Source organism: Abrus precatorius, unplaced genomic scaffold (genome assembly GCF_003935025.1).
Source record: "Abrus precatorius isolate BTA unplaced genomic scaffold, Abrus_2018 Scaffold9, whole genome shotgun sequence".
In the NCBI taxonomy this organism is placed as follows: Eukaryota; Viridiplantae; Streptophyta; class Magnoliopsida; order Fabales; family Fabaceae; genus Abrus; species Abrus precatorius.
In genome coordinates, this window is record NW_020874439.1 from 24,698,964 (window position 1) to 24,710,158 (window position 11,195).

The 11,195-nt window shown below is 33.8% G+C and overlaps 3 protein-coding genes across 3 annotated transcripts; 2 read left to right on the plus strand and 1 right to left on the minus strand.

The window, feature by feature from the left end:
* The first annotated feature begins 633 nt into the window (after nt 1–633).
* Nucleotides 634–4,390, plus strand: LOC113849080 (abscisic acid receptor PYL9-like). The gene is made up of 3 exons (XM_027478680.1): nt 634–1,010; nt 1,890–2,105; nt 3,028–4,390. Exons 1-3 carry the CDS (start codon nt 885–887, stop codon nt 3,241–3,243), a joined length of 558 nt encoding a protein of 185 aa, XP_027334481.1. The 5' UTR covers nt 634–884; the 3' UTR covers nt 3,244–4,390.
* Nucleotides 4,391–4,788: 398 nt separating this feature from the next.
* Nucleotides 4,789–8,606, minus strand: LOC113849079 (pentatricopeptide repeat-containing protein At4g01030, mitochondrial). The gene has a single exon (XM_027478679.1). The coding sequence runs from the start codon at nt 8,317–8,319 to the stop codon at nt 5,479–5,481; it is 2,841 nt and encodes a 946-aa protein (XP_027334480.1). The 5' UTR covers nt 8,320–8,606; the 3' UTR covers nt 4,789–5,478.
* A 911-nt stretch (nt 8,607–9,517) lies between these two features.
* LOC113851084 lies at nt 9,518–9,730 on the plus strand. The gene has a single exon (XM_027481571.1). The coding sequence runs from the start codon at nt 9,518–9,520 to the stop codon at nt 9,728–9,730; it is 213 nt and encodes a 70-aa protein (XP_027337372.1).
* The last annotated feature ends 1,465 nt before the right edge of the window (nt 9,731–11,195 follow it).

The window sequence follows — 11,195 nt, forward strand, 5'->3', positions numbered from 1 at the left end:
TTTTTATTTTATCTAATAAATTTTACCATTAAATTTATAATATGAATTATTATTTAAATAAAATTTGTTAAATAGTTACTTAAATGAGCAGTATATCAAGATGTAGCCTTAATCTTTGAACTAGTTTTGAGTTTTAACTAATATGAAATTTTGGGAAATGTTGGAACTTGGAAGGTGAAGTCAATCCCCCTTAACGGTTTGACTTCAACTCAGTGCGGCTGCTTTTGCCAATTCAACAGCAGGGATTGGCTGTAACCTCAAAGAGACCTTAGGAATGTGGTCACTGCACCTGTACTTTCACTTCCTTTTCTAAAACCAATTACCAAAAATAAAGGATTCCATTAGTGATTATCATTATTATTTATAATATAAATATATCAATCACTTTACATTAATTTGTACAATATTAACAAAACCATTTATTTATACATAATTAAAAAAAATTCACACAATGTCAATGATGATCCCTTTTGTCTTTACATTATTTAAAGAGGCAATAATGGGCCAAAGGGAAAGGGCATTCGGGAACATGAAATACATAAAATAATAACACCCACTCATAATATGCTTAATATTGACATCGATGTATGCTAAGCATTGTTGAAATAAAAAACAATAAAATAAAACATTGTCGGTGGATTCATGGATTTTTTATGTACTGCCAAGCCAAGCTAAGGTTGACACTTTTTTACACCAACTCTTCTTTCTCTCTCTCTCTTTCTCTCTCTATGTACAGCCTAAGCTTATCCCTCCCCACTTGTTGCCTCTGCCATATGTTATAGGCAAAAGAGAGAGAGAGATAAACAGGAAGAGCAGAACCATCATCAGAAGAGAGAGAGAAACAGAATCAAAGTTGAGTTTAGTTGAGAGAGATAGAAGGGAAGATGAACGGTGGTGAGTCGTACGGTGCTATTGAGACACAGTATATAAGGAGGCATCACAGGCACGAACCTAGGGACAACCAGTGCACTTCTGCACTTGTCAAACACATAAGAGCTCCTGTTCATCTTGTTAGTTTGCTTTTTCTGCCTTACCTTGTTCCAACAAAATAGCGTTTTTTTTTTTTTTTGGGTTCTGAATTGGGTGTTTCTGGTTGGTGTGTCTGATTTATGCGGTGGAAAAAAGTTATCCTTTTCTTCCTTTGAAGATCTGTGAGGTTTTGCTTGTTTCCGGGTGTCTTTGTTGGTTTCCAATGTTGTATACTCATCTGGGTGTGTGGGTCTTGGCATTTCCCTTGTTTTTGTCATTTTTCTGGGATGGATTTTGTTCTAGATTTTGGGTTTTATGAGGGTATTGCAAAAGTTGGATTTTTTAACTCGTGGGATGCAAGTTTTTGTTGGTTTTTGGTTATGAAATCAGTTATGGTGGAACGGAAATCTTTGTCTTGTTATGTGGTTTCATTCGAATTTTGTTGTCAATTCTGATTTCAGAAGATAAAAAACATAGTCATATAGCTGGTGGTTGTGGTTTGTCTTTTTTTTCGGGGGGCGGGGGATTCCTTTTCATTTTCAATCCTTTTGGATATAAGAGGGTGCAGTACTGCAATGGAATAATAAGGAAATCTGAAAAATTTAAGGCTGGAATTTGATGCATTTTTCTTAGAAGATGACAAGAGTTCATCGCCCAAGTTTCTTATCTGTACAATGCCTTTTAATTCTTTGTTGTTTGCAGACTAGTTTTTAGTAAACTAGGGATGCAGAACATTTATATATTTTACAAAAATTATCTTCCCATGTTATTCTTTATGGGCCATTGAATTGTGGTTCAGTGTCATGGAATTGAAGAAGTAAGTTTATGTGATGGCATGTTTTATTATTTAGTGAATTTTGTGGGAGAAGAGAAAAAAATGATTATTTATTTGATCTGATTAGTTTATTTCTCTCTGTCAGGTATGGTCGCTGGTTAGAAGATTTGATCAGCCCCAGAAATATAAACCGTTTGTAAGCAGGTGTATCATGCAAGGGGACCTTGGCATTGGAAGCGTTAGAGAAGTGAATGTTAAATCTGGTCTTCCAGCTACAACCAGTACTGAGAGATTGGAACAACTTGATGATGAGGAACACATTCTTGGCATCAGGATTGTTGGAGGTGACCATAGGCTGAGGGTATGATCCTTCGTTTTCTTTTTGAAGTTTGTCTTCCAGAAGAAATTAGTTGAATCCTATTTTGAAATTTGGAATTTAAGTTATGGACTTTTTAAGCATAAGTAATGACAATGTGAAGAAATGCTGGTATATATAATCGAACTCTCACTTGCCTGCTTATGTTGTTTTATTAGTATTATTTCTGGGATCTTATTTCTTTTTATCATTACATTTGACCTTTCTATCTCAAAAAACAATAATCTTTGACCGGCCTGTCCTATCATGTATTTTACATACTACATAGTGAATGGGTTGAAAAACCTGTGGATTACATTACAGATTACAGAGTCTCCTATTTGTCAGTGGTATTTACTCTGTTTGGTCTATAATTTATAATGCCAACCTTGGTTACTCGATTTAATTTGCATTATGGTTTATTTTTCAACTTATTACTATGGTCTCTATTTGCCAAAATAAATCCACTGTTTTACAGTGCTACCATCAATGTCTTATAGTTTTTTATCATATCATTTAACATGTGACACCGACTAGGGATGAAAAGTTGGTGGAAACTTGCAAGACTATTTTGAAGGTTTGTTTGATTCCACTTCCATTCACAATAATTGAAAAAAAAAAATTGCTTTGAAGAAACCACGTTGTGCATGCTTTCGAAATTGTGAAACTCCGCTTTCATTGTTGCATAACAGACACTTAACAACTTGCATTTTATTCAGGGTTACTGCACTATAGAAAACTCTTGGATTCACAAATTACAATGCATGGATATTTGTTCAAATTGGTGATATGCATTTAAAGTACAGTCTAACTTAAAGTTTACTCATTTCATGATGTTATATTGACACTAATAGATGTGTGTACTAGCTCTATCATCAGCTGTAAGCCAACTGAATACAAACTTAATCATGTTATATGGAATTTGCAGAACTATTCTTCTATAATCACCGTCCATCCAGAGGTAATTGATGGGAGACCTGGTACAATGGTGATTGAATCATTTATGGTGGATGTGCCTGATGGGAACACGAGGGACGAAACTTGTTACTTTGTGGAGGCTTTGATCAGGTGCAACCTAAGCTCTTTGGCTGATGTCTCAGAGAGGATGGCTGTGCAGGGTCGAACTGATCCTATCAACCAATAAGTTTGTCTAGGGGAGCATGAAGTTGGATTCATACAATTATATGATCCATTGCTTTCTGATCCTAGTTCAGGCGCGGAGTTTGGTTGGAGTATTCCTTCCATATTCCGAGAAGTTTTGGATGTTTTTTCCCTCTGTATGATGGATACATTCCCCCTATCATCCCTCCTACATTTTTAGCTGTGTATTCACTCTTTTGAACAGCTAGGTTTCTCTTCTTCAGTTTTTGTAAGATGAGATTCTGGGCTTCATGAGGACACGGATGGGAGGAGGAAGTTGTTCTTTCCCTGCTATATTCTTCCTGGATTTTGTCGATGGGTGGTGTGATACTACAGTTATTTGTAAATATTTTGGAAAAAGACAACTTCTCTTTCATGTTTCATGTTTAGTAGCAACTAGCCAGATTTATGTGCTGGCTGAAGAGGACCCCAAAACAGTGGATACTGCTTTGTTATTTTCATATAAGTAGTTTAGTTTTTGTAAGTTAATCTATTCCACATTCTCCTTGTTTAGGACTATGTTTAGAACACTCAAATCAAATTGATTTTGCTTCTGGTTCTTGTATGGCATCATGCGCCTTGCTTTGAGGAATTTCAAACACGCTCTTTCTTCTTCCAAGCATAGCAAGCGCTTTCAAATTTGACCTTTTATTTAGGCTTTTTATGGAAGATAAATGCAACTCGTGAGGAAAAAAGCATTACAACATACACGCATGTACTAGAAGGGTTGAAGAGTTGAAATAAATATAATTCCTGCCTGAATTGGAAAGTATGGAGAATTTTGCCTTTTAGTAGAATAAATTTTCTAGGGAGAGCAGTTTTCTTAGGTACTTTGGAGTTCTTTGTCATCTTTTGCTAGTAATGCAAGAAAAGTAATTCATCTTGTTAAAAAAAAGACAGCTTTATGAATGAGGATTGGGGGATGGAAACCCTTGTTTGTATGTACCAGCACAACATTTATGCATATCATTTTCAAGGCTGTAGGCTGTACAAGTTGGTACGAATATAATGTAAAATTATTCATAAACTTTACTTTAATTACTTGAGCCTTTTTAGTAATTCGTTCACGAAATGGTATTAGAGTTTTTATGATTAAATGATTTAAAATTTAATCCTTACCATTTCTATTCTTCTAACAAAAAGTTCAATTTCAAAAGAAGATAGGTGAATTTGAGCATTGTTCACACTTAATAGTAAGGAACTCTAGTGGGAGGGGAATGTTAGACATATAATAATATAAACTTATTTATGTCTTTACTTGACAATTTAAAGTTTTGGCATGTTGGTTCATGACACGTGATAAAATTGGATTAAATATAATCAATTTTAACTGAGTTCTGTTTGTAAGAGACTAATTATTCAATATTAATTAGTTTGTAGGAAGTGGCTTACAAAAACAATAAATTACTTATAACTAAGAGTAAATTGGTGATTATTTATGGTGGAAATTAATTTTCGAGTTATTCGTGTACCGAACTCAAACTCGACTCCGCAATCAATTTTCAATTTCCATGTTCACAACTCACTAACTCTGCAAGTCTAAATAATTTGTATCATAGTCAGCTTATTATATTTTATATCTGCCCTGAAAATTGCATGCATGTATACATACTATTTACATGTGCACGCACGCCAATAAAATATAGTATACATCGAACTCGTGAAAGATGAAGAAAAGCATGGGAAAAAATGATGCAATAATCATAAGACAAAAATACTACAAAATTTATGAATTTTTTGTCATGCTGGATTGCTAGTTGTGTGAATTTGAAAAATAACTTTTGACAATCTTGACTTTACTTTTCATTGCTGAAGAAGCCAACCTTGAGAAGCAGATGCTACTCTTGTCAATGGTGAAACCTGGTAATACAAAACTTGTTGCAGAAGTGGCACATTGCTCTAATCAATTATCTTAGGCACATGTTGTGCCACTGTTTAGTAACTTGCATGGTATTTTTCGTCTGATAGCATGTTATGCTTTAAAGTGGGAGCTAAACCACGTTGTTGGTGATGCACGCTGTTCTAACCTTTTCATACTGTGACTTGAAAATAAGGTAAGCTATTTCAGGTGAAGATTGCAACTTGCAAACAGTGTATTTCAATGATTCCTCAAGTAATATAGACATTCCTTAGTTTAGAGTACTGTTCCCTTCAGGAACACACTCCCTCTGTGGATGTACAAGAGCATAATGACCCCTCCAGAGAAGAAAATGCTTCAGGCTTTTGCATATGCATCTTATTACCAACGATCATTACATGAGCATTTTCCATTCGTGAAATGGTGAAAACGACCACCGTCTCTTAGGAAAATCTCACAATTTCGAGCCAAAGAAATGTACTTAGCTGCTGTATGACAATCTTGACAAATTCTTGTGTTCTTCACTACCCTGATTGGTGATCCACCTTTAGTTTTCATTAGTCCATATGTCATAGCCAACTTCTCAGTGTGACTGAGTACAACCTTCTCCTTCTCACTGTTATCAATGTTCTGATATACACAACTAATATCAGGTACATATCCCAGCTTTCGTATTTCCGAAACTAATTGATATAACTCAAAATATACTTCCCCTTCTTCTGGATGTGATTTCCCTTCTGTGGAGAACACATGAATAGTCTGATTAACTTGTGTCCAACTCCAGACATTTGGGATTTTCACCCCCAATGCTGTCATTGAGTCTTTAAGGCGCTCCACATCCTCCCATCTGTCAAGTGAGGAATACATATTCATCATCATCACATAGTTAGCAGAATTATATGGTTCCAACTTGAAAAGATTCCTTGCTGCAATCTCTGCTAGCATGTCTTTGTGAATTCTGCAGGATGTAAGAAGAGCACCCCAAATACTAGCATCTGGCTTTAACGGCATGTTTTGGATGAAATCCAAAGCTTCATCAAGAAAACCAGCTTTTCCAAGAAGGTCTACCATGCAAGAGTAGTGCTCAATTGTAGGAATAATGTTGTAATCTGTCCTCATACTGTCAAAGTACTTCCACCCTTCCATAACTAAACCTGAATTTTTGCAGCCAGAGAGAAGAGCTGTGAAGGTTATAGCATCAGGTCTGATACCTATTTTGCACATGTTGTCAAAAAGATTCATTACCTCTTCCCCATGGCCATAAATAGCATATCCCATCATCATGCAATTCCAACATGGTAGTGTTTTCTCCTTAATTTTCCTGAAAATCTCATGGGCTTCTTTTAATTTTCCTCCTTTACTATACATGTCAATGAGGGCTGTGGCTATAAATATGTCATCCACAAACCCAAGTCTCATACAGAAGCAGTGTATCTCTTCACCTTTCTTTAACAGTGATGGGCCCGTGCATGCCCGAAGTAAGCTGCAGATGGTAGTAGAGTTTGGTTTTACATTTTCTTCTTGCATTTGGCTGAAAATCTGTAGGGCATCCATGTACTTCTCATTTTGACAACAGCCTGATATCATAGCAGTCCATGACACCACGTTAGGAGTAAATCCCAAACTCTTGATCCGATTGATCACAGCCAAAGCTTCCTCGCCACAGCCCCACATTGAATAACCTGAAATCAAACTATTCCATGTCACCAAATCAGGTTTTATCCCTTCCTCCTCCATCTGGTTCAACAGTTTCTCAGCAACATTGAATAGGCCCTTGAAGGAGTACCCTGATATCAATGAATTCCAAGCACAAATATTTTTGTTCTTTGACTGATGGAACACTGCTTTAGCTTTATCTAAGCAATCATTTTTTATATACATATCCACCAATGAAGTACAAACAAAGACATCATAATCAAGCTTACTTCTCATTATGTAACCATGAATTTCTTTCCCTAAATTAAAGGAACCCAATTCAATAACTGCTTGTATTGCACTTGTTATTGAACATGAATCTGGTTTGAAGCCTGCACGTTGCAGGCTCCGAAAATTGGTGAGAACCATTTCATATGACCCCTGAAGAAGATGTCCAGATAAAAGCGAATTCCAAGTTATTATGTCTGGTTTAATGCTGGAAGACTCCATTTGTTGAAAGATATCACAGGCATCATTCAAACAACAACTAGCTGCATAACTCGAAATAATTGCATTCCAAGATGATAAGTCGCGATCTTCCATTGAATCAAAAACTGCTCTAGCTAGTTCAAGTTTATTGTTTCTAGAGTACATGCTAATTACAGAATTGCAAATTGAGGTATTTGACACTAGTCCAAGTCTTATAGCATACCCATGAATCTGCTTCCCTTCATTGAGAGCTCTCAATTTTCCACATGCTTGCAGCAGCTTGACAATGTTGCCATCAGTGACTCTAGCAGAAGCTGATTGCATTCTACGGAACAGTTCTAAGGCATTCTCCCACCTCTCACTCCTCAAATTTGCCATAATAACTGTATTCCACAAGAAATTCTCTTGGAGTGGACTCTCATCAAATACTTGATTTGCTTTATCTATGCCCCAACACTTCTCATAGAGATTGATCAGTGCACAACTCAAGTGCGCATCAACATGGAAGCCTTTCTTAACCAAAAAAGCATGAACTTCCATACCAATCCACAAATCCATTAAAACCAAACAAATCTTCAGAACAACAGTGAGAGCTTTGCTATCAAAGTTCACTCCTTTTTTATGCAAGTCCTTAAAAACCTCCAGAACCTCACGTGGGTCACCTCCAAAACTTGCAAATTCCTCCAGAAAAGAGTTCCACAGAAGATAATTCCTTGCAAAACCAACAAAGAAAACCTTTGTTGCTGAGATAGAATCTCCAAATTCCAAGTAGTTCCTCATCATGCTTCCATCCATTGTAACCAAGCTCCTATTTTTTGGCATTTTGATCATCTGGGCATGCAATTCCCTGACAGAATTCAAAGTCCTTATATCACCCAAGTTATCCAACGGTTGAAAGCATGGAGAAACTTCAGATGAGCAAAATTGAGTAGAAGAAAACATCTGAATATCAGACACTGCAAGAGAAACTGAAGAGGGCGAATGGTTTTTGGGTTGCATGTTGGTTTGTGGGTTATGAATAGAACAAGGATTAAGATGATGAAAAGGAGCAAGCTTATCTATAAAGCTTTGGTAGGGAAAGGAGATGCAAAATGCCATATTACAGTTATAAATGTGATTGAATAGTAGGGACAATTATATATATATACTAAGATAGCTCTAGCTTGAACTGCAACTCCAATGATGTGTTTCCTAAGTTGTTCATCATCTAAATTCTGGGTATTGGCTGGGATGTTAGAAAGTTCGTGTCTTTGTGAGCCTGTGGGATGCAAAAGTTTTGAGTTTAGTTGATAAGGTTTATCCGTATAACTCATGAATGAACCGTAAACAAGAAAAAGGTAAAGTGCCCAAGAGGCAATTATTGCCACTTTGGCACTCGCTATTGGCTCGGTGAACCCGATTTAAATAAACAAGCGGAATGTATAAATTTGTTGTGATAAGTTGCTATTAGGACATTTGAGTGTGAGAGGTTCATACAAAATTGAATGAAAGAGATCGAGTGTGATACCATATTAGAACTTTAAGTATGAGCTTAATCTAAATTGAAAAAAAAAAAAAAGAAGAAGAGAGATTGAGCTATAAACATTTTAGACAATTTAAAGTAATAATCTTTTTATTTATTCATCATTTTAGACGAATGAATAAATTTGTTATAATACGTTATAACTATGATGTCGTGCTTTTAATCATAAACTTTTTTTTTCCATTCTACATTTCATAAACATTAGCTGCCAACATTTATCGGCTCGATCCTCCGAGGTTTTATCATTACAATGTATTTTTTTTAGTTTCCTGCTGAGTGTCCTAAAAAATATTAAAAATTTTAATTCTAAAAATAAATATTTAATAAGTATGTATTTTAAATACAATAAACATTCCATTCCTCAATGGAAAAAAAAATATGTTTACTTTTCTAAACAGAAGCATATTTGTAAGATTTGAAGTAATACATGACTGTCATAAAATTTTTTAATTTATTAAAATGATTTAATAAATTTAAATTAAATTGATACCATAAATTTTTATAAGATAGTAACTAAACAGTTGGTTGCATGTATGTGGGTATGAGTTGTGAAATTTGAATCAGAATCGCTTGATTTTATAAGCTTTGCCTTTTCCCCCTTTCTAGGCAAGAATTTCTTCCTTCCTAGTCATCAATTTCTTGTCTCTTCTTCCAAAGTCACCAACCTCACCCTTCTAATTGTATTTGTTTTTTAAAGTTCCATGTGCACTCATTGAAACACCAACCAACCATTGAGACATATCAGCACAAGAATAAGAGGAAACAAGTGAAGAGATGGGAGATTGGGGGCCAGTTTTTGTGTCTGTGGTGCTCTTCATTCTCTTGACTCCAGGGTTGCTCATCCAAATTCCTGGCAAAACCAAGATGGTAGAGTTTAGCAACTTTCAGACAAGTGGATTATCCATATTGGTTCACTCCATCCTCTACTTTGCACTCGTTTGCATCTTCTTGTTGGCTATTGGAATCCACATGTACACTGGTTCTTGATCCCACAATATCTCATTATTTATAACTGGTTCATTTCTTCTGGGGTTTCAATTGTGGGGTTTTATTTATTTTTATCATGGTTTATTTTATATTTGGATTTTCTTCTGTTATTCAACAGGATATGATCATGCTGAGAGAAAAAAAGACAGCTTTTATTAAATTTAATTAGTAGATCATTCAATTAATTATAATAAATTTTTATTTGGTAAAGAATGTATCTTTCTCTCTTGATTATGTCATGTTAATTAATAATACGGAAGAATTAAAATTCGATTATTTTCCGTGCATTATATAATTTAAATTCTTAGGCCAGATCCCCTTATACGTCATTATAGAATTTTCTCTTATGTTAAAAAGAAAATGATTTATAGACATTAGTTGCCAATGTTTTTGGATCAAACTGCAAGGCTAGAATTGAAGCTTTAACAGAGTCTTCGTCAAAGAATAATGAAAGGAAGAAAATTGATGTTATTAGTGTGGTTGATATACACGTCAACGTTTTTGTTTTACTAAAATTTATCGAAAAATATAATATATATATATATATATATATAATTTTCACTTTGCAAATATAAAATTTATCCACATTAGTTTTTTACTATAGATAAATTTTTTAAAAAAATCGATATTGAAAGAATTATTTGTGAAATAATAATATTTTAAAAGTAAATTTAAAATATTAATACTTAAATATAAATATAAAAATATTTTAAATAATATGCTGAACTCATGCTTATAGTTAATTCTATTCAACTAAAAAATTCGGTTCCTCTGAAATTCAATTATAATCACTGTAGATTTTTTTTTTATTTTATTTATTTATTTACTTTTCAACTAAGTTGACGTAAATGTGATTTTTAGGCAATTCAAACTCAGAGAGTTATCAAAGGAATTTTGTTGTCACGTATAACATTTGTCAAATAAGCATAACTTTTTCCTACATAAAGGTGTTTGATCTTGTAGCATTAAAAACATGAGAAAGAAAATTACAATTGTTTTAAACACATGCCATAATCCAATAATTTTTAATTAAGGTGTAATTTGAGTATTAAGAATGCAGTCAAAGGAGACAAAATATTAAAGATAAATTATAATTATTTTTTTAAAATAGAGACAAATGTTAAGATTAATTGAAACTAAATTTTTTGACAATGATGTGACATTTAAATATAAAATATTTTTATTAATTAAGAATTTTTTCAAGTACCACCTAATCAATCTATTTGAAGGACAGTTTGAAGAGTTGTGTAAAGGATTGTCTAAAATAACTATTAAAGATCGTTCCAAAGATTAAGACGCAGTGAACTTCCAGAGAAATTTGTATGGAAGAAAAAAATTAATATAAAAAATTAAATAAAATAAAATATTTTCTATAAGTCAAATTTAACTTATTTTTAAAATTTTAGAGAAAGTAAATAAAAGAACTTAGTAGATCTTAAAAAAATAAAAATTATTTTTAATTCAT